General features: G+C 44.2%; 1 protein-coding gene across 1 annotated transcript in view; it reads left to right on the top strand.

Moving 5' to 3' along the window:
* Positions 1–211: 211 nt before the first annotated feature.
* Positions 212–24,401, top strand: part of LOC144755667 (leukotriene B4 receptor 1-like) — a 68,405-nt gene continuing 44,215 nt past the window's right edge. The window contains exon 1 of the mRNA XM_078644836.1: positions 212–479. Within this exon, the coding sequence (XP_078500962.1) occupies positions 227–479 (253 nt within the window). The 5' untranslated portion in view covers positions 212–226. The remainder of the gene's footprint in view (positions 480–24,401) is intronic.

The following is a 24,401-nucleotide window of genomic DNA, read 5'->3' as shown; positions in this document are numbered from 1 at the left end:
CGCTCCTTGCATTCATCGTGTTATAATCATCACTCAGTCCTTCCGGTTCGTTATACTCACTTCGGACACCCGATATTACATCACTCAAAGCTCCCACTTCGTGTAGCATTCATGCGTTGTTGCAATCTTATGCTTTAATCCCTCACAGTGTACATCACGTTCTAATCACTCACTGGTTCCCTCACGCTACAGTCCCCCGCTTCTGCCAGTGCGATATAACGGGCCCATGACTCCTGGCCTGGACTGTGCCACCCCTGGGCTTCTGCTGCCCATATTAGGCCTGCCCGGCTGGCATCGGTCCAGCGCCTCACGCGAGGGCTTCCCTCCGCGCGCCTCACCCTGCGCTGCAAGGCACTTCCTCCTGCGCGAGAACAGCACGCTTAGGAATCAGACGAGGGGACGGAGATCAGAAGAGAGGACTTCCCTGGAATCTAACCCCAGGAAGATTTCACCGAGGACGACGTATTTCACGGATTTGGGTAAGAGATCCCCCTCCTCAACCCTGAGGGACTTGTGCGTTTCGTGGAGCAACGTAACTTCTAGCCGCAAACTGCACAGTTGACCCTATGTTTAACTGTAGGCACTGGGGGAGATGTGTACTGCTGCCATGAGCGTGGTATCGGAGATGCTGCAGTGCTGCGGTGCATGCTTAGAGATGTGCGGGCGCTCCTGGGATATAAGGGCGCCTGCAGTTTAGGGCTGAAGTGTTTTCGCATCGAGGTGCCCGGTTTACAGAGCTTGAAAAGCGGAGGGAGGCTGCAGGTTAAGGAGAATGACCCGTCTCTGGAGCAAAAGGCGCCGCAAGTTAGGTGGAGGGGCATTTTTTTTTAATTATTATTATTTGTGCAATTTTATATAGCGCGAACTTTACCCGAAGGTGTCAGAGCGCTTTACATAAGCTCCAGTTGAAAACATAAGGACTAAGGGTTACATGCGTAAAAAAAAATCGCACATTTTTGCTTTACATAAGAACCAGTTGAAAACATTCGGATTTAGGATTACATGCGTTACAAAAAAGGTACAAACAGGAAAAATTGCAAATGTACAAGAGATAAAGTCACACAAGGAGGAGATACAAATGGATATACTCTAGGCATATACTAGTGATATCTTTATCTACATAGGGAGGGGATACACATGGATATACTCTAAGAGTCACATAGGAATGGTAGAGAGCACAGCGGACTACTGCATATACTAGTGATTAGAGTTATCTCTATATACATAGGGATGGGGTAAGACTGGATATACTCTAAGAGTCACATAGGAATGGTAGAGAGCAAAGCGGACTACTGCATATTCTAGTGATCAGATTTATCTCTATATACAATGCATATACATGCATTGGCGTCCGTCGATAGGCGGCGCTAAAAGGGATGGAAAAAAAGAAGTGGTGTTTGTAATTCATACTGAGGTGCACAGGTAGAGCTGTGTGTGAGTGCCAGGTCTGAAATGGCAGAGATGGTGCCGGTAAGATTGGGGTCCACCGATACTACACTACTGGAACTGCAAAGGGTACTGTAAGTCAAGATTGCATTGACGGAGTTCTCCGGCTCTCAGTACTTTCATAACAGGTTGAATGAGGTACATTGATAATGTTGTGTGGTCCCGTGTAGTGCCAGGTCAGTAATGCTCTAGGGCAGACCAAGGGCTTTAAGTGGGATGAAAAAACTGATGTGTCCCTCAAAGGGGCGTGGCCAATGTAATTAAGGGTGTGGCTTAAAAACACAAGCTAAAAATCTGTGCTTAACATAGTATGCTGCCCGACTTGTATTTTGCTGTTTCTGTCATTGCATCCAGATATATGATACAACAAGTAACATCCAGGGGCTATCCCTGTGGAATGACTCCTGGTGGCCAGTCAGTGCAGGAGAATGCCCAAGCCCTGTTTCTAAAGTCAGAAACCTGGGTGTGATCTTTGACAGTCAGCTTAATTTCACTGCTCAGGTAAATAGTCTTACCTCTTGCTGTTTTTTCTTTAAAAAAACGCTGAGAAAAATATTTCCTTTTATCGCCCTGGAATTGCGAAAGACAGTAGTGGTGGCTTTACTACTATCAAAACTAGAATAATGCAACGGCCTGCTGCTGGGGATTAATAAAACCCAGATGAGTAGGCTGCAGTCATTGCAGAATGCCGCTGCGAGGCTACTGCTAGGTATACCTAGAGGACAACCAACCTCTGCTGGCATTAGACAGACCCCCCCAGGATATTGCGGCATAGAGTTGCAAATTTTGCGGCACAAAATTGGAAATTTTGCGGCACAAAAATTGAAATTTTGCGGCATTATTGCGGCACTTAATTTTACTCTTAATCATTACTTTTCAGCCTTAAGTCAATGTAAACTGATTTAACAGAGTATTTACCTTTGAAATAGGTATGTATAAAGTATCTGAGAGTGCTTTTTAAACATAATGATTCAGACATTTACCTTCATTTTGTGTCACACCCATACTTGTTGAGTATCACACATTGTACCTATGGCAGTTTGAAACTACCAGTGGAATAAAAAAAGTTAGGAACACCACCTATGGAGGATCTGATCACGATCATGCTTAAAATCCTCTTCTGGGGGAGAACTTATGTTTGCACCCAAAATGCAATTATAAATTAGGGACTAATCGCATTCAACTCAGGAGTCTGTGTCTGTAATTTGCATCAGGATAAGAATGGTATAGACTGCAAGAGCAGATTTCTCAAAAATGACACTTAGCACACCCACTAATTGTTATAATCTTGTACAAACTGTATGCTAATCCACAATCTTGAAAATGCTAAATTTAATTTGAAGCAAACTGCACACTCACTAATATGTGCACGCCGAGATAACTCAAATTAACAGGTGTACAACATGGTCAGCGACTAGCTGCCGCCTCCCCCCCAGACTGGCACCCAACACCCAGAAACGTGGACACGAGACGTTTTTACTTTTGGAAGGCGGGCGCTAGTCGCCCGGCCGTATTTATTAAAGTATGAAATTAAAAAAGTGTTTTAATTGCATGATCAACCATTTATACAAAAATCAGCAGGACATTATATACAGAATTATTGTCAACAAGTTTGAGAGCCTGACCTTAACAAAACTCTAATACATGTTGTTTCCTAACCGAGTCTAAAAACATCCTCGTCTTGATTTTTGTACATTTCTGGCCATATGGCAAGGTCACTACCGGTGTCAGGTCCTACAAGCTGCGCCTCCCCCTGAGACGTGCGCATGCGCAGTGTTACCCCGGGAATTGCCCGGTCTACGCCCTGAACTCCATTTACCCACTAAAGGAGGGCCCTTACTCTGCGCCGGTGGCGTCATGAGTCCACGCGCGCGGGATGGCTACCAGCCTAAGGAAAGCGTGAACTACTCCTACCCGCGCTCCTTTGCTTTGCAGCATCCATTACCTTGCCCCTGGAGTGAGTATTACGGGCCGTTGGCGGGTGGGGGTGTTCGCGTAGGCTTGTTGGGGGGGTGTGCGTGTCGTACTTGTGCGTGCGAGTGAGTATTACGGGCCGTTGGCGGGTGGGGGTGTTCGCGTAGGCACACCGTAATGCGGGGGAGCGTCCAGGAACAAGGGGGCTCCTGGGCGCTCCCCGCCTCTTTATTCCCGAGGGGCCAGGCGGGGGGGGGCACGCCCCCCCGGCCCGCCCCTCCTGTAGCCCGCCCCCCCTGACCCGGACCTTCTACCTTGCATCCGGGTCAGGGAGGCCGCCGGCCAATCGGTGGTGAGTCGCGCCCCCAGGGCCCGCCCCCACCACCGAGAGACACCCTGGAGTGAGGGGGGGCGACGGTCGCCGCGCCGCCATGCGTGCGGGGGGGCCGAGGGCCCCCCCTTTTCATTTGCATCTGCATTTTGCGGGTCCATCAGGAATCAGGCCCTTAATCTGCTGCCTGGTGCTAGAGCTGTGGTACTGGAGCAATGGTACACAATACCACCCAGATAGATATGAGCAAAAATAGAGAGAGGCAACAAGTTTTAAAGAATGAATGCCAACTTGCTCCAGCATCAAGATGTCAAAGGGAACTTAAACGATCATAAAAATGCCCAGTGATCCTAAAAAGGAAAACGCAATATAAATGTTTATTAAAACAATATACCAACTGGAAGACAGAAAAGCTCCTTTTGCGGTGGGATACTCTGCTTATTTTACGGCTGTGGGCAATAGAAATAAAATATTGTATGTGCTGGTTTGTACAGTGCAGATACACAACCTGTTGGTGTGTGCTAAGAGAAAAGGGGCAGATCACAAAAAACGAGTCTGGCTCTATTCCAAGTCCTTGAGTTAAAGCAGTGCTTGGTGCGAGCACCTTTTACCACCGCATAAGCAAAGAAGATTTGTGGGGGTAGCAATGTGTGGATAGAATATTTTCACATTTTGTATTGCATTTTCATGTGGTGGTCATGTGTTTGCTCGTTTTATGTGTTGTTGTGGTTTTATGCTGTAACAAATTGGACCGATAGGGCAGATGGCCAGGGAAATACAAAGAAAGTTGACCCCCCTCCTCCCCCGCCCTAAAAAAAAGACCCAAAATACAAGCACCGACGATTCGAGGCCTCCTCCCTGCCCCCGCCACCTCCCATTCACATTCTCACTGCCTGGGTTTGCTGATGAACACGTGCGCACTGACCCTTTTATTTAAAGGTCTCAAACTCTTCGGCACCCAAGACATGCCTGAGAAACACCTGGACAGGGAAGACGTGTTTTTCGTACCCACGCTGCCCCTTCTTTCACCTCAGCTTCCCTTTGGGCCCTTCTTTTTGTATTCTAACAACATCCTTATACATCACAAACTCATGCTCAAAGTACGTGTACTTTAGTTGTTATTGGCTGTAATGTTTCAGGGAGCTGCTATTAAGGCTGTACTGCCGCACGTAATGACGTGTGTGCTTACTGCCAATAGGAACTCCCCGTGTTTTGCTATCTGCTAAGAGAGCATTTTTCGCGGCCATAATGGGAAATATTGCGGTCATTGCTCTCCTTAGCCGATTTCGCGGTAATTTCGTGAATCGCAAAATCGCGAAATGCTGGAGGGTCTGATTAGAGCACTCTATTGGCTTCCCATGCAACAATGGGTTGAATTCAAGGCGTTATGCCTAGTCCATAAAGCACTCTGTGGAGGAGGAGCCAGCGACATTCAGAAAATGTTCAAGCTCTATTCTCCGGAACATGAGTTAAGATCCAATAACAGGGGTCTTCTCCACACTGATAGGATTAGGAGAGTGAGATGGGGTGGTAGAACCTTTTCTCACTGTGCAGCAAAGCTTTGGAACAAAATGCCCACAGACGTGCGACTTCAGTCAAGCAGACAATCCTTCAGGAAAGACCTGAAGACCTGGCTGTTTGCCTCAACATAGTTTCTTTAATGCTGGACGCACCATTTATACTTACATCAGCACCAAGACGCTTCGGCATTCGAGCGCTTTATAAACATAAACAAAACAAATCCCAAAAAAATCACACCTACAAGTTAGGACTATTGGCGTTGTCAATGGTTGTTAGCTGCATAAGATAATTAAGCAGTAATTCTGGCTTGTTGTATTTAATATTATAAAGCTTCCACCTAAAGCCGTGGTGTCACCACGACAATGTTGCTGCTCCTGAGTTTCAAAAAGGGAAGGGAAATCCGGAGAGAAAACTACTCTCTTTAAAGGATTTCCGTTCTCCTACAACGCTCACCTGGCATGAGTTATGCCGTAACTTCTCCACTAGTGAGAAGTGAGAAGTGTGAGCAGCGCACATCGATGTTCCTGCTGCCACTGCAGTCCGGACAAAAATGGACGGCCTGTGCCAGGGCACAAAACAGAGCCTGATAGAGACCCATTTCGAGGCCTCCCTGAAAAAACTGCTGGTGCTCAGACCCTATGAGACCCGGCCCAGTTAAAGCCCTGGGCGGACTCGAGATGCTTTAGCAGATATACGCATGGTGCCTGGCACTGAAAAAGAAGGCAGTCTGCAGATTGGAATCGAGGTGCATTGGTAGATTTCTGTTGAGTGCTAACAAACAGAAGGTACTGCGGGCCAGGACTGAGGTGCATTGACAGATTTTTGAGTGGGTTGAGTGATTCACAAGTGGAAGGTGCTGTGGGTCAGGACTGAGGTGCATTGGTAGATTGCTGTTGAGTGCTAACAAGCAGAAGGTACTGCGGGCCTGGACTGAGGTGCATTGACAGATTTTTGAGTGGGTTGAGTGATTCACAAGTGGAAGGTGCTGTGGGTCAGGACTGAGGTGCATTGGTAGATTGCTGTTGAGTGCGGGACAAGTAAGAGGGGCTGCAGGTCAGGACTGAGGTGCATTGGCAGATTTTTTGAGCACTCAACAAGCAGAAGGTGCTGTGGGTCATTACTTAGGTGCACTGGATGAGTCGGTCCAGTACTGAAACAGCAGAGGGCACTTTAGACTGTAACAGAGGTGCATAAGCAGATTTGAGTGTAATGCCCAACACTGACACAGCAGGGAGTACCCAACATTGTCAGAGGCATGCTCATTTATACTGGCACATGATGAGCACTTCACCACACAGATCATGTGCTGTGGAAGGACTCTGCACGGTCCCCCATAGTGGAACAGCAGGTGGTGCGGCAGGCCTGGCTGACAGTTAAGGCACATTGGCAGAGTTATTTACACGACCTAGAATGTGAAGCTCAGGTGGTATTAAACCTCATGCTTGAGGTGCATCTGCAGAGCTGGGTCCCGTTCCCAGTACTTGGACAAGAGTAGCTGTAGTAGGCAAGAGCCAATGTGCATCAGCAGAGTCTTGTGTGGACCTCAGTCCAAGGCTAGCTTGAGGAATGAGATAACTTAGGGCTTGAGCAGCAGAGTACATGTAGGCCAAGAATGATGTGCACTGATAGCTACCTAGGGCTTACTACTAGAACATATAGTGCCCGAGGCTAAGGTGGAGGAGTTTTGGCAGAGCAGTGTTCCAGCCTCACCATTGATGAAACCCAGGATGCAGTGCATCAGGATTACAGTGGATTTCCAAGCTACAGCTGACACTGAGCTAATGTTCCATCTTACCAGAGCCTCCGGCTCCCCCACTGCCCTCCAGACGTGTCTGTGCCGCGTCAAGACCTGGACTGACTACAACTGGCTGAAAATAAACGCAGGAAACACTGAAGTTCTTGCCATCGGTAAAGGTCCTCTCTTTTGGGCATCCTCATTTTGGCCTGGCTCTCTTGGCTCTGTTCCAGGATCCAATACTTGCACAAAAAGCCTTGGAATGATTCTGGACTGAGGTGAATGAGGTGACTGCAGTGGCATCCTGCTGCACATTTTGGACTAGTCGGCCTAGGCCCACCATGCTTGTGCATTCCTTAGAGAGTAGTAAATCCGTAAGTGCATTAGGCATGGGTGCCAGACTTGACTACTGTAATTCCCTACACTGCAGGATCTCTAAACTTCTGACCAGTGATTACAAGGAATTCAAGAGGAAGCTGCCAGGCAGCTGTCATGCTTCTCCCCAGGCCAGCACTGCTGGCCCAAATTCATTGGCTTCCCATGTGTAGGAAAGTGCCCTTTTTAGGTCTTGCCTAGCATTGCAGTGCTCATGTGCTGCTTGCTCTGCGAGGCTTCTTATAATCGGGATATATCAGAAGTGGAGCTTAAGCCCCGCCCATCAATCTGATTGGGCTGCATCATTGTTTATGCTAAACGCTGGCTTCCGATTGAAAATGAGGCTTCTTGGTTACCGCCCTGTCTCCTTCTCGAAAAGCCCACCCGGACTCGATTGTTTACTTGCGGCCTTAGACGGTCTTCTTAAATTACTGGGTAAGCACTTTAAAAAAAATTATTTACAATGTGACAGCTAGTTTAACATTGCGGTAGCCTCAGCTGTAAGTATTGTTTTTTTTCTTTTTGTAACTTGCGATAGAGTAGTGTCTGATTTCACCACGTTTTCTTATTATTTTGTCATACACTGCTCGCTCAATAAGGTATACTATATTACAGTTAATCTTTAAGCTCTACACGCTCTCCGCCCATATTGGTCATTTGCTTATCTTATTCCCGATCGTATATAATAGCTTCTAATTCCTACATTCACTTGTTAGTCCATCCTTAGTACTGCATTATATTACTTTGTAACATACTACGAGAAATGCCCCTTTTACTTCTATTATTACACAAAATAAATTATAACACAAGAAATACTATTTTCGATAATGCCATTCCCCCATTACACCAACAACACCAAAGCACAGGCACACATTGGCATTATAAATAATAATGCCTTTTATTTATGTTTACAAAACCTGCAAACGGTACGTAAACGTTGCTTGCAGGTTTTATAAACGCATAAATAAAAGGCAGTATCGTTTACAATTCCAATAAATCAAACTCTCGCAAATGCGAGACCTATAACACTGTAAGTGCTTGTTGACATTGTCACCCCCTACTTTATGCCTGATAGTTGATGTGATTTCGACTGGAAGTGCGCTGTGTTCCTGCTAACCAGGGCCCCAGTGCCAGATCTCTTTCACAAAACTGTGCAATTGTTTTTACCAATTTACAATACCTTTAGCATCATCTGTAAGTCCTTAGTAAATGGTACCCCTGGTACCTAGGACCTGAGCAGGGGCGTTGTGAACCCCCGCTTTACCAGCTACAGCGTGAGTAGGTTTTTTATAAGTCTCTTCTGTCTGCAACTTGGAAGACAAAGGCTCCTAATTACCCAAAAAATATGGGTTGATAGTAAAGGGAAAGAAGGATGAAAGCTTAAAAGGAAGGAAGAGTGAAAGGCTGCATGACGGGGTGAAATGATGGGTGGGTGGATGAAAGGATGTGTGGATGTGAGAAAAGATGAGTAGGAAAAAAAGGATGAAAGGATGAATGTGCGGGTGAAAGCACAGGGAAGAGTGGACGGTTGAAAGGATGTGTAGTGAGTGGAAGGATGGGTTAAAAGGTGGATGGGTAAAAGGATGCATATGTGGATGAAAGGATGGATGAAAGGATGCGTGACTGGGTGAAAGGACGGGTGAATGAGTGTGAGGATTTGTGAGTGGGAGAAAGGATGGATGAAAGAATGTGTGTGTGGGTTAAAGGGTGGATGTGTGAAATGGATGGGTAAAAGGATGGGTGAAAGGATGCATGGGCAGGTGAAAGACTGGGTTAAAGGGTGGATGGGCTAAGGAATGAGTGGGTGAGTGAAAGGATAAAAGGATGGATGGGTGAAAGGATGTGTGAGTGAAGGGATGTGTGGTTGAAAGGATGCATGAAAGGATGCATGACCAATGAAATGATGTGTGGATGAGTGAATGGGTGAAAAGATGTGTGGGTGGGTGAATGGGTGAAAGGATGCATGGGTGGATGAAAGGATGAGTAAAAGGGTGGATGGGTTAAGGGGTGATTGAAAGGATAGGTGAAAGGGTGGATGGACGAAAGGATGCATGGGTGGATGAAATAATGTGTGGATGGGTAAAAAGATATGTGGGTGGATGAATGGACATAAAGATGTGTGGGTGATTGAAAGGATGCATGGGTGGGTAAATTAAATGATGCATGGGTAGGTAAATGAAAGGATATGTGGATTGGTGACAAGATGGGTGAAAGTATGGGCGAAAGGGTGGATGCACGAAAGGGTGGGTGGATGGAATGGTGAAAGACTGAAGGATGGATGAAAGAATGAATGGATGACAAGTTTTAAAGGTGAAATGGTGGATATCAGTGGGTAGAAGGAAGGGTGAAACGAAGCATTGATAGATGTTTACTTTATAGAGACAAGGGAGGTCTAATGGGGAGGGTGGTGCCCACTTGCTTCACTTTATTGGTTCCATCAGAGCTTTGGTTCAAAGTTGGGGAATTTAAATTTTCTGGCTACTCCTGTGGGCCTGAGGCACTAAAGAGAGTCCCCAAGGGCCGCAGCAAGAATTGTGCCACCCTAAAGGACCCCTCACCAAGCTCATGCAAACTGCCACTGCAGGCTGTGTGTCTTGGGGCAGAAAAAAGTGAATTTCGGTTAAACACCTCTGTATAGCAGCCGTGTTCCGCGCAGGTAAGAGCAGAGCGATGGGGCTGGGTGTGGGGGGATTTCCATGGACGATGACGAGGTAAAATGAATTATTTATTTAATTTTCTCCCATCATCGTCTGTCGAAATCCCCCACCACCGGGCCCCACCGCTCCTACCTGCACGGGCCTCGGCTGCTGCATAGTTCATCAATGTCTGCATGGAGGAGCAGCTAAATTATTAAAAAAACAATATTTGTAAATATACTCCAATGTGGTAATTGTGATTTTTCTCTCCATCTCTCCTTGTTCAACACTCTTTCATAAAATCCATCTATGGTGGTACATGTTTTTCTAATACTACATAGCGCCTTTGGAATTCTCTGCCTTCAGAAATGAAACCCACACTCATTGCAGACAGCAATTAAAAACTATCCAGGACCATTGGCATCGCAGGCCATTATTCAACTGTCTCTAAAGTCAAAACGACCTAATGGGAATGGCCCCTAAGTTCTTGAGTTCCCACAGTCTTGAACAGCTGGCCACTCTCTATTCCCTTAGGTCTCAGGGCCTATATAGCAAGGTTGAAGTGCTATTCAGGCAAAGAAAACACCCATCCACTTCTTCAGGCTATAAATAACCGAGGGCACCAAGCCATGCTCCTTTACTGGGGTAAAGAGGGTGTACAGTCCACAGTGGAAAGGCCCTACAAGACAACAAGTCTAACTTTGCCTCATTAGAACCAAAGACCTTGGGGCAGCTGATCTCTCTGCATCCTCAGGGCACAAGGCCAAGACTGGGCAACCAATAACTTACTATTTCTCCTGATTTAAAGACCCACATGGCAGCCAAAAACTGTGCTGTCTCAAATCCCTTAGGGCAGTAGGCTAGCTTCTGCTCCTTAGGGATCTCAAGGGCTATAAACCTTTCTCTGATCACTTAGGGCAGTTCGGGCAGCAGGTTAAACAAAATGGGCAGCTAGCCAGAATTGGTGCTATAGAATTCTTGTGCCACTGAATGTGGTATTTAGATATAATCCTACTACAGAAACTCACAAAGACACCTGAGTGGCTTTATAGCACCATTTCAGCACAAAATGAAAAGTGTTTGTCAACTAGATGTCAGCTGCTTTCATATGTCTCTCTATATGGTTTCTACATGTGAAGATTTCTTTCTGGCTTTTTATGAAACATGATATTGTGTCAGGATATTGGCCCTTTAAAGGTTGTGGGATTTGATCTGGATACCCTCTTGAATTAATGTGGCTCTTTCTGCTGTCATAAACACCCACCACACATTAGAGACCAGATAGAAGTAAAACCAAGGGTGGAGGAAGATCTAACTACCCTTTCAGCCACTCTCACTCAATATATGCCATTTTATTAGCAAAAATAATTTTGGATGAAATAATTAATTCTGCATTAAACCCCTTATCAATTGAGGCTTTGACCGCCCCAGTGCTGATCCCTTTATTTGATGTTTGAAGCACTTCGTGCTTAAGTATTCATAACAATTGTTCCTCAAATTATACATAGTACAAATTTGTGCCCTTTCTCCACATACTTGGGATTCTAAAGATGCCCAGAATTTGTGGCTTAAACTGGAAGGGACAGAGAAAATGGCTAAAATATAGGAAACGTTTTTTGTTTTGGAAGATAAGAAAAAAGTGCTGTGGAAGAAAGCAATTTTTTTCTAAAGGTTTGCTGTGCTAAGATCACCATCTTCCCAAATTTCAGGAACAAGCAGAACAGAAAAAATATTTTACCACAGTTTTTGCATTTGTGGTAGCCCATTTTTCCTTTTTTTTTGTGGTGAAAACCTACTTTCAGTTTGTGGTAGAAACAGAAAAGGAACCCATGGGTAAACCCAGAAAGCTGTACATTTCTGAAAACTAGACAACATTCAAAACTCAGCAAGAGGTCATTTGTTTAAATTGCAGTTTTTTCCCAAAGAAACTAATTGTTGAAATAAAAAATAATGATAAAAATAAGAAATATAGAAATAGTAGTCATATTTTTAATCTGCAACTTTTTGGACAGATTACTGATGTACTAAAAGAATACACCGGTACGCCTGCCAGACACTTCTGTCCTTTCCTGTCTGGCATAGATGATCACCGTTTTCTTGAGAGGTGCATTCTGGCATGTATTCCAATTTGTCAGATTACATTATATGTTCTGTACTAATTTCAGCCTTGAAAAAGTCTGTACCAGACAAAACATGTGTTGGCTGTCTGGTTTATGCACTCATTTGGAAAACTGAGACGAAGAGAAATACATTTATTAATCATTTATTCTACAAGAAACTTGCTATTGCTTGTATTGACTGCTTTTATAGTGCTCTGATGTCGCATTGTAAACTGGGGTGAAACTGTACTTCGTTGCACACTTCTCCTTTAATGTGTAGTTCAGTTAAGCACCCCAGACTTTCAGTAAGCAGTATAAACCTACTCTATGAATGCCCAGTCATACAGTGAGGCCTACCCCAGGTCAGCACCAATTATTGAAGAGTCCCTCCTGCAACAAGCTACTTGTGCATAGATACCAAGTGGTGCACAAATGTAGTCTCACATGTGCACATGTGTATGTTTACGTGTAACCACCCCAAAGCCTCTTATCCTAGCTGCACAGCAGTTGTCTTATCTTAAAAGGCAGACACTGGTGGTTAGCACTCTCGGTCCATTTCCATAAAATTTACAGTGAGAGAAACTCACTTGGTGAGACTTGCTCAAAGTAAAATGTCGAAAAACCTGGTATCCAAAAGTGAGAAATTCAGGGGGATTAAATGGTCAGAAACCATTTGTTAACCTGGGTATTGAGTTCCAATCTTACATGTCACATCTTTTTTTGTGTGTCAGTGTCCACAGCTGAAATGTTCCAGTGTCAGAAGAACATGATACAGGGCAAATGTTCTCTGCGCCCTTTACCAGGGTTCATTAGCTCAGGGGCTTCATTTAATGAGCATAGTATAGCTGCTACTTCCCCCACAACACAAATATTGAAAGCTCTCGGCTAACCATGTCTTCTCTTGCTGTAACCCTCACCCTTCCCCTGTGGCATCAGTGTCCAAAAGGGATCTGTACCCAAATCATTTTGCTCTGGATCTTTAGTGAACTTGTTTAGGCAATCCCTCTGTGACTCTCCTGTCTGAATTGAACCTTATTGTAGAAGACATACTCATCCACACCGTCTGTTCTATGACATGTTGGAACAAGTATATAAACATACTGTTAATGCTAACATTTCCAATGATAGGATATTACCCATCAAATTAATGATGTACATGACGTTTATGCTTGCTTTTTAAGTTATCAGTAGACATGTCATCAAAATAGTCACTACTAAAAACATGATGTGAAAGGCCTGATCATACATAATTAAATACTGGATAAAGAATGATGTAAAGGCAGAGATTTTGCCCTCAAGTTTCTATGTTGATGAGGAGCTGCAGCAAGTAACACGTCATCAATGTGCTATACTCGATCAAGGCCTACAGTCACATTATTATAGAACATGGTTACCCATCTCTTATCTCAATGCAGCCTGCCGAAATGCATATTTTCTACACCAGCATTTTATATTAAAACCCCTGTGCTGAGTGTGTATAGGATGTTCATCAAGTAAACTACATATGATACATGAAAACATGTGCAGATTAGATATGCACATCATGTATATCTGAACATGTAATTTCCACTATAGTAGATTTATGTTTCTGCTTTTCTGTTTAAGCATTCAGAAACAGATATATATTCCTAGTTGAATTTCTCAGTTTTGGTTGCATGAACCAGGCCCAGAATATTGCATTGGTGTAGTGAAATGGGCAGGACAAATGTTAAATGGCCCCATACATAGGGAAAAAGATACCACCTTGGAAGTTTGTTTCACCCCGAAAATAATTTAGTGAGTGGGTACTTTAAACATGGAACCCACTTGGCAAACTTTCAGTACTGCAAAGGGAGCTGGAGTCTAAATAAGGCCCTAAGTCATTCTTAAAAACAGCTACCTGTGGGTATTTGCTTTTTAGTAGGGTCCTACATAACCTTTCAGGAGTCAAATATATTTTTTGAAAAATGCCTATCAAAAGTTTGGGGAAGATTTACACAAAAATGACACAAAACATTTGTTATGAGATTGAATGTTCTGGTGCAAATCCTGATTTGTGTTGGAAAGTACCTTTACAGTAACACAAAGTAGTACTTTATTAGCACCCATGGATTTTGACGCCAAGCCTTCCATTCTAAAAATCATAGACAGGACTTTGCACCAAAAATTAATATCTCCCCAAGACAGGCATAAAGTTTGAGAAAAGTTTTCTTTACTCAAAGCCCTTGAACTTTGCATGTGCCTTGCACTGTATAGCACTCATACACAGAGGGAAACGTTTTAAACTAACCGTTAGTATTTGGTACTCAGCCAAAAACAGACCCAAAAAACCTTTTGACCTCATCAAAAACCCACACTGCTCTCCCCAAACCATCAAGCCTGAGGATTCATCAAAGAAAGCAGCAGAATTTGCTATAGTCTTTGATGAAAAGGTCAAATCACTGGTGGATCAGGTCACCCACCCCACCCCCATTGAGGAGCGAAAATCCTTAGTCACTTGGCAGAACTTTGCCGCCATCTCAGAAGATGACCTCCCCAAATGCATCCTGGAAACCAAACCCTCCAACCATTCTTCTGACCCCTTCCCTAGTGTCATCACCATTGATTTCTACACCCATACTCTTACTGGACCAGGCTAGTTAATCTCTTCCACAGTCAAGGCTCCCTCCATGCTGCCCTCAAAATAGGACGGTTTACCCCTCTTCTAGAACAACCCTCCACAGATGCAAATGACCTCACCAACTTCCGCCCCATTCCAACCTCCCTTTTCTATCGGAAATCACAGAAAAATGTGTTGCGAAACAACTTTCCCTACATATGATTGACAATAATCTCCTTGACATGTTCCAGTCTGGCTTCATTTAAAATTGCAGCACTGAAACAGCACTCCTGTAAGTAGCTGATGATGCGCTGCATATACTCGAATCTGGGGAATCATGCCTTCTGATTCTTCTTGACCTCTCTGCTGCCTTTGACACTGTTAATCAAAACACCCTCCTTAACACTCTTCAACAGAGAATGGGCGTGGAAGGCACAGTGCTTAAATGGTTTGCCTCATTCCTCTCGGATAGATCCCAAATGCAAGATAGCGAACAGTCTTTCGTCTCCATTGGCGGTAGGTCAAGGCGTCACTCAAGGTTCTATCCTTGCACCAACTTTGTTTAATCTCTATCTGGAACCATTAGGGAACTTCCTAAGTAAATCTAAGATCCACCACCATCTCAATGCGGATGACACCCAAATCTACCTCAAGATGTCTTTCGCACACGTCCTGTCACTACTCGACTCTACTCTCTACTCCATTCACAACTGGATGTTAGTTCACCAACTCATTCTCAATCCCTCCAAAACAGAATTCTTCCACCTATCTACCTGTCTCTCTCCTCCTGTTCAATCCTGGAGGGATCAGCTGAATTTACTCAACAACAAACCCATCATTGTCAACAGCGCTTGACAAAAGACTCAACCTAATCTCCCACATCAACTCCATTGCTAAGAACGCACATTACCAGCTGCGCCTTCTGTGGGGGTTTAGTCGGTTCTTCCTGGAGAAAGACCTGAAAACCTTGGTCCAATCGCTAGTTCTCTCTAGACTGGATTACTGCAATTCTCTTTTGACTGGCCCACCCAAATCTCACCTCTCCCCTCTCAAATCCGTCCTGCATTCAGCAGCTTGCTTTATTTCAGGGTTGAAACGAAGTGACCACATCACTCCTATCCCGTCTTCTCTTCAATGGCTTCCCATCGAGGCAAGATCCATTTACAAAACTGCCTGCATCCCCCACAAAGCCTTGCACACTTCCTCCCCTCGTTACCTGGCGAATATATTGAAAATGTCTAGAGGCCTGAGACCTTCTCAGAATGCGGAAAAGTTTCTGCTTGAGCCCTCCTCCTTCAAAAGGGAAAGATCAATGTCTCAATCGTTCTCAGGTAATGCAGTGAGAATTTGGATCTTGTTCCTCCATTGCTCCGTGCCACCACCTCTATCTTCAAAGCTGACCTCAAATCTCTTCTCTTCCAAAGACACTTTCAGAACTAATACCTTCATTCTAAGACCCCTCTAGGAAGTTCATTCATTATTGTAAATGTGTACATTCCCCACCCTTGCTTGCTGTGTTTGATATTGTGTTCTTGCCTTTTATGGTATTATCCTACCTCTTCTAGTCTCCTGTTTATTTTGGTAACATGAGGAGTGCCACGAGATCCGTAACAAACGTGGTGTCAGCGAGGAGACTACCACACTGCTGTCACACTGCTAGCACGCTCTACCTGACATCTGCAGTGCCTTAATGTGAGGTGCCCACCCGACAACAACATCCCACCATGCCTCCGGATTGAACTCCTCTGCCCCAGCTCCTCATGGACAAAGAGGCTGTGACTTGCGGACTTCCTTTCTCCCCCCCCCCCCCCCCCCGGACTTGCTGGCTATAGCAGCCCTCTTCCTGGACTCTCGGACTTGGACCTTTGTGCTCCTCGCCATTTTCCATTTTCTTTTATGAATCGCTTCTTCTTCTACCTTTCTCCTCCGCCATTTTAGCATTCTCTGACCTCCCCCTCTCTCGTAGAGACCTTTTTATTGTCTCTCCTGTTGCCTCTGACACACTCCTCGCTGTCTTACTCGTTACTATCTGCTTTCCTCTCTCGTTTGTCTCACTTTCCTGCCCTTCTCTGTCCCTCCCTTGGTGCTGTGACTGCATCCCCCCTTCCGACCCCACTTAATGGAACTCTGCTTTGCTGTAAATGGAGATCACTCTAATCACTATTATATGCAGTAGACCTATGTACTCTCTACCATTCCTATGTGACTCTTAGAGTAGATCCGGTCATATCCCTTCCCTATGTATATAGAGATAACTCTAATCACTAGTATATGCAGTAGACCGGTTTACTATCTACCATTCCTATGTGACTCTTAGAGTATATCCATTCATATCCCTTCCCTATGTATATAGAGATAACTCTAATCACTAGTATATGTAGTAGACGTTTGTACTCTCTACCATTCCTATGTGACTCTTAGAGTATATCCATTCATTTCCCTTCACTGTGTATATAGAGATAACTCTAATCACTAGTTTATGCAGTAGACCTTTGTACTCTACTATTCCTATGTGACTCTTAGAGTATATCCATTCATATCCCTTCGCTATGTATATAGAGATAACTCTAATCACTAGTATATGTAGTAGATCTTTGTACTCTCTACCATTCCTATGTGACTCTTAGAGTATATCCATTTGTATCCCTTCCCTATGTATATAGAGATAACTCTAATCACTAGTATATGCAGTAGACCTTTGTACTCTCTACCATCCCTATGTGATGCTTAGAGTATATCCATTCATATCCCTTCCCTATGTATATAGAAATAACTATAATCACCAGTCTCTTCTTTGTGTGACTTTACATCTTGTACATTTGCAATTTGTTTCTGTGTGTATCTTTTATGTAACGCATGTAATCCTAAATCCTTATGTTTTGCAACTGGTTCTTATGTAAAGCGCTCTGACACCTTCGGGTAAAGTTTGCGTTATATAAAATCGCATTAAATTAAAAAAAAAAAATTATATTTTGTAACATTTCTCTCATGTAACGTAACTGGTTCTATTGTACAGCGCTCTGACAGCTTCGGGTAAAGTCCGCGCTAAATAAAAATGCATTAAATAAATCAATAAATAAACCGAAAGGCTACCCTTTCAGTACAAACCCTATGCTTGATATAACATTCACTCCCCTACACCATGATGGAGGAGCATCTGTGATGGAAGAGCATCTGTGTTGGTGCAAGGCCGCAAAAAGTGCAGCAGAGCAGAAGGACAGATAAGGAGCACCATATCTTCCGAGATATGGTGCTCTTATGCTCTGTGCATTTCAAGTAACGTTAAATGTTTCTGCTTTGTATTGGGCAAAAGCGTGGTCAATCTGACCCTATATGTCTGCTTTCATGCAGCAGCAAACCTCATTGTAGAAAAGAGCCTTGAGGGGTTGTGGCTGAGCCCACAAAATGGCAGAATCTTAGTTTCATCGCTCCCCACCTGAATCTGACAATCCCAGCCGTATCAGCTTGGGCAGCCCGCATTGGCCTGTGCAGGACCTGCTCCGACAGTATAGGAGAAAGTTGGCGCCTTTTCTGGAAAGAGAAGACAGGACACCTGAGGTTGCATCATGGTCAGAGAGTGGCAGTGGCCGCCACAATGTCTCTCAAGATTGTGGCAGTGGGGTGAGCCACTCAAGGCTGTGGGAGCACTGTTTTCCCACAGCAGGCCCACTGAGAGCAGTGCATAGTGAGTGAGGGGGCCAGGACTCATGGATGGCTTCGGCTGCCACACTGAGAGAACACAAAAAGACCCTGAGGAGATGGCAGAGGGAATACCGACAAAAAGGCTGCGCGCTTCGAAAGATTGACAGAAGGGATCCTGGGAACAACCATAGGCAGGATGGCCCATGTGGCACCTCGCACAGTGTAATACAGCACTCGGTGACACCGGGCCCCCATCAGGAAATCAGATTGCAGGCAGACACTGCCACAATCTGCAGGGGTCCTTGAAATTAATCCCACTTCAGCAGAGCAATACAGCTTATGGCATCCCAGCAGCAGCGTCTCTATGATAGGATGCGGGACATTGAGGGCATTCCCTCTTACCCCTTGACAGCACATGAACCAGCTTCACATCATACCTTCCACGACCCCAGAAACCCAACCTGATGGGGTAGCATCTCCTGGTTTATGCACATATGGCAATACTCACCCTCTGCAGAGGCAACGTACTCAGGGGCCAGGGCAAGGAGCAGTGAGCAGTACGAGGGGTCATGATTGACTTTTGCCTCACCCAGTATCATAGCAGCTCAAAGTTACATGAAACAGCTCCAGCCTGAGGTCCTAGGACCCACTGCTCGGCTACCTGGCGATGCTCAATCCTGACACTGAACTATATAAGTATGGTCTTTGATTCGAATTGGTTATCCGCGGTAGCAGGACCTGTGCAGTTGGGACCCTAAATCCCACTGCCTGCTTGCAGCAGTAGTCCCTTTGCACCAGAGGTCATGATGGTGTGGTGACACAATAAGGACTCTAACATTATTGTCAAGATGCATTTTGCCTCCTGCATTGCTGCACCTAATTAAACAGTGCTACAGTTGTAGGTGGCGAAATTCCCATCAGCAAGGTGGGAAGGGGGAGGAGGATAGGGGGACACCTCCTGTAAAAAAAAGAAACCAGTAATCACTGAAGAGCAAAGTCTAGAGTGAGGAGGTGTTTGCCCCTCAGTAAAATGTCCACAAATCGATTAATCCCTTCTAACAGAATGGCAGCCTGGAGGAGCTTAGATTGGCAGAAGCTGATATATGTTTTCTTCAGAAGTGTCACCTTCTGACACACCAGTTGTTCCCACTTCAATATCCTAACCCATCCAAAAGAGCTGGTGTAACAATTCCCATTAGTGCTAGAGGTTCTTTTATCGACCAAAATACCAAGGCTGACAAGCAAGGGAGATGGTTGATGGTCAATGGATTATGGAAAGGGTAAACTGATCTTCCTAGCAGCTACATATGCCCCCAATTCAGAACAGGAAAAATATACACAGTGTACCCTTCGAATCATCACCTTTTTGGCCACATGGCCCCCGAAAGTTGGAGAATACTTTACTGCGGGTATGAGAGTGACTAAGGATAGATCCCAGTAATGTCCCAGGGAGAACCTAGAACAATCAGTCATGAGAAGACCGTGGTTAAATTAAATTTGGGTATGATTGACATGTAGCACACTCAGCAGCTCCTAGCAATAGAATATGCCTACAACTCCGCAGCGTGCACCATCTATTGCAGGGCTGGCCTTGTGTTGCTTGATGGGAATATGGAGAACGCTCTAGAAGAAGCTGACAGACTCCCCCCCCCAACGCTCTCAGGACATAGTCCAGTAAGTTTTAACCCTAAAATGGCAGCGGGAGGAGGAAAGGATCACAGGGAATACTTGGTACCTGAAAAACTCTACTGAAAGATCCTGTAGTACAGTAGTCAAGAGAAACCATCCAATCCAGAAAGACACTGGAGAGCTAGAAACGAAGATGGTTAGGGGAACCCTCATCCAGGAGGCAGTGAGACTTAGACTAATACCATAACTATCAAGAGCAGTAATTCTTAGATATTTCACTGCTTCGGACCTCCACTTAATCATTCATGGAACCAGGTGACCCTTACAGATTCATTAATGGATTCCGGAAACCCCCACGTAGTCAATACTTGAAGATGCGGACCCCGACCTAAGCATTTTTGATGATTTGAAGCACACAAAAAATACATACAATATACAGAAAGAAAAATTCATCAAACAAATACATATATGATTAAATCACTTTTGTAATTCACAAACAAATATAATAAAAACAATATTTCAATCTTAATAGGAAGGTTGGAGCTTTCCAATTTTCAATTGAGGCCACTATTCAGCCATACTATATTCTGTTTGATGCACTTCCATTGCTTCCACGAATCAATCTGAGATTGCTACCTTTTAGCCTTGAATTTGAGATTCCTTTACATTTACAGACCGTTTTAAAATGTTCATTTGAACATTTTGTTTTTTCTTTTATACACACTTTAGTTATCAGTTACTATTTTATAATTAGCCGTAACGGACCCCTGAGTAGGCTACGCGGACCACCAAAGGTCTATGGAGCACAGCTTAAGAACCACTGATCTAGAACCACCCTGGTAGAAAAGTTGAAAGAATGAGAGAACTGATATAATAAATACGCCCACTCAGAAGACCTGAAGAAAGGCGATCACCATATAAGGTCTGTTTTTCACTCAATAGTTAGACACAAAGCGGGGGCGTGGCTTGCGCGCCGCTTCTACATGGCGGGTTGCGCTTGAGCTCCGTAGCGAGTTCGGCCCGTGGAGCGATTTTCTCCGCTTCTGGCTGCCCTTCTTAGCGGAAAAGGCACACCTCACCAGCGGAACATGGGGAGAGTTGCTTGAAACTCTTTTCCTGTCATTTGGCTCACCGGTTCCATGGATTCCGCCGCTCTCTTCACCAGCGCTCGCATTCCTGAGGAGCGGCCGCCATCTTCCCGCTTTGACGTTCCTGTCATTTTACCTCAGAGGCACCGCCATGGATACAATTTTGCAGTTTTGAAGTGCCGCCTGGCTTCCTAATGCGTTCCTTTCATGAGGCTTATTACTGGTAACATTTATATCGTTTTTTCAGTATTTCATTGCTGCTTGGCTGGTTTTTGAAGCTGCTGACGTGCTGCTTATTTCTCAGCGCACTTCTGTCATACAAAGTGCTGATATTTTTTCCTGCTATTTTACTATTGTGTTTTCCTGCTCTGTGCATTCCCTCGCTGCTAACTTCTCCTGGCACACGTTGGTGTGGGCGCCTATTTCGTATTCTCTGTGACATTCTGCGCAATTCCTGTGTACCGTTTTTTTCTTCTCAAGTGGTATTCTTGCAGTATTTCACCTCACAATTGCAAATATGAATCGGTCTACGACCGCCAAAGACTTAAAAGATGTGGGCTCGTCGTTGAAAAGACTCAAGTCACTCTCTCCGTCGCCCGAGTCTCCTCAGGCAGACACTGCTTCCACGTTGGATACCATTTTGGCGCGCCTTAATGAGGTACATGATATTGCGCAGTCAACTAAAACTAACACAGACTTGCTACAAGTGGAGGTCTCTGCTATCAGAAATGACTTTAAAGCCCTTTCTCTTCGTGTGTCAGCCACAGAATCACGATTTAGTTCAGCTGAGGATGGTATGCACAAGCAGTCCAGATCTCTCACCCACTTGGAGCGCTCAATGGCGGCATTGCGCAGAGATCTCACTGAGCAGGAGGACCGTAATCGTAGATCTAATCTGCGTATTTTTGGTGTTCCGGAGGATTCGGAGAAGGCTGCTTCTTCTATGATAGAGTTTTTATCTCAGTGGATCCCGGACACTTTACAAATCTCCTTCCACAGAGAGTTTGAGATTGAAAGAGCACACCGTGTTCCAACGTTTCGACCTAAGGCAGCGACCCAGCCAAGAGCGATTATTTTTAAGCCTCTACGCCATCAGCACACTGAGTTGATTCTCTCTCATATGCGGAAAGTTAAACAAGTCAGCTGGGAAGGCCATCGCATCTCCATATCACAAGACTTTGCCAGAGACACAGTTATAAGGAGGAAAGGCTTCCTAAATCTGCGGAAACGTCTGTCTGAACTGGGAATTCCTTTTTCTTTTGCTGGTCCTTCAAAATTTCGCATCATTCATAAAGGTCGCACTAGAATCTTCGATGAACCGGCGGACTTGGCTACGTTCCTGGACAACCAGTTGGAGATAGAGATGGAAATCCAAAGAGCAACTTCGCAGTCTCCTGGGTCTTCGGGAACTTGAACTGTTTTTTATGTGTTTCTGATTGTTTCTCTCTGATAGCCTGCTTCTGATCTTTCTCCAGTTGGTTTCTTAGCCGGTCTTTCCTTCATGCTTTGTTTGTGCTCAATCTGCTCTTCTTTTTCTTCATGATGTTCTCGATTTTCTCTCTTCTTGATATGTCTCTTTTTCTATGTGACCACTTTTTGGCTCTCTAATGTTTTCTTATCTTGTATTGTATTCCTATCCACATTCTAGTTTTGTTGGTTCTTGCTTTCGTCCTTCTCGGTCCCTCCTTTCCACTTCTCTAACATTTCTTTCCTTCTTCTAGTACGTGTTTTTTTTTTCTCTCTTTCTTTTTATCTCTCCTTTTTCCTCTTTTTTTTTTTCTTCTTATGCTACATTAAAGTCCTACTTTTTTCCCTTATGTATCTGACGTTTTTACTCTTATCCTATACAGTTATGCCTCTTTCTCATTTATGCTGTGCTTTTTGTTCACATGAGTGTATTTTAAGCCTTGTATTTATCTAATTGCTCGGATGTATCTTCTATATTTACAGTGATCTTCCTTCTCCTACTACTCTTATTCTTTACACATATTTATTCTGCTAAGATATTAGTATATTGTATATTGTATTTGATATAGTTCTCTTCAGTATTAAGATTGAAATTTATCTCTCTGGTTCCTCTCCTTCTATTCTTTCTCTCTCTACTCGTTTCCGATACTGTCTTTTGCTAGTCTCTTTTTCATACATCTCTTTTTTCTTTCCTCATTCAACTCCATAGTAATCTAATATGTTGTTAGATTTTGCGCTTTTGTTAGGTAGTTAGCTTTTATGATTAGTGTTTTATTCACGTCAAGGTTTATACTATTCTGGCTTTTTCTCCTATGAGTTTTTGGTTGATATTCATTATATTGCTGTGACATACCTTAGCTAGCTCTTTTGCTAGCTGGTTCTTTTACCTACTATTGCAATGTGGAACTTTTTCATTATCAATTTTATTCGTTACATTGTGACGCTGTATTTCCGATAGTATTTGTTCCTTATTAACTGCTCTGTTTTTTTGTTGCTATCAGCTGCTCTATTTTAGTACTGGGATACTGTTTTTACCCAATATTGCTCCTTGTTCGGGTCCTTTGCTCGCTTTTTCCACGTTCTCCCTTGCATGATGTGGGTCTTTTTTAGACCTTCCCCTCTCCATCTTTTCTCTCTTCTTTCTATTCTCTTCTCATCTTTTCTTCCTCTTTGTTTCTCCTGGTCCTCCCACAGGCCCGCTCCCACTGTCTATCGTTTGTTTCATGGTTGGTCCCTTGTCTTTATGTCGTATTTTCTCTTCCTGATATCGATGTCGTCCTCTGTTTACCCTTCTCTTGTTTCATGCCTGGCTTAAATGTGTTATCCCTTAATGTTAAGGGGTTGAACCATCCGGTGAAGAGGTCGAAAATTTTGGACTATTGTAAGTCTCTCTCTGCAGATTTGGTTCTTTTTCAGATTGGGTTTCAGATGTTTCTTGTTCTGATGCCTCCGGCAAACGGAATGGGGTTGTTACTTTGATCTCGAAGACCTCTGGTTTATCCATAATTTCTTCTAATCATGATTCTGAGGGTCGGTGGTTGTTGTCTAAATTGTCGGATGGTCAACATGATTTATATGTTATGAATATCTATGCTCCGAATGTGGATGATCCCGCTTTTTGGAAAGCCATTACCAACACCTTGAATAACACCCCTCATGCTGGTAACCTCATTGTTGGTGGCGATTTTAATTTACCAATGGATCCTCTCTTAGATAGGAACTCTTCATTTCAGTTTCGGCCTCCAAAATCCCATAAACAAATGCTTAACATGTGTTCCATCTCTCATCTTCAGGATATCTGGCGCCTTCATAATCCCACTGGCAGTGATTTTTCTTTCTTCTCTTCGCCACACTCTTCCTTCTCTCGTATTGATTATCTCCTAGTTCATTCTTCTCTTCTCTCATCTTCTTCCGCTCCGCTCATACACCCTATTGTGGTC

Source organism: Lissotriton helveticus, chromosome 5_1, assembly GCF_964261635.1.
Source record: "Lissotriton helveticus chromosome 5_1, aLisHel1.1, whole genome shotgun sequence".
NCBI lineage: Eukaryota > Metazoa > Chordata > Amphibia > Caudata > Salamandridae > Lissotriton > Lissotriton helveticus.
This window is presented reverse-complemented; position numbering and strand designations above follow the sequence as displayed.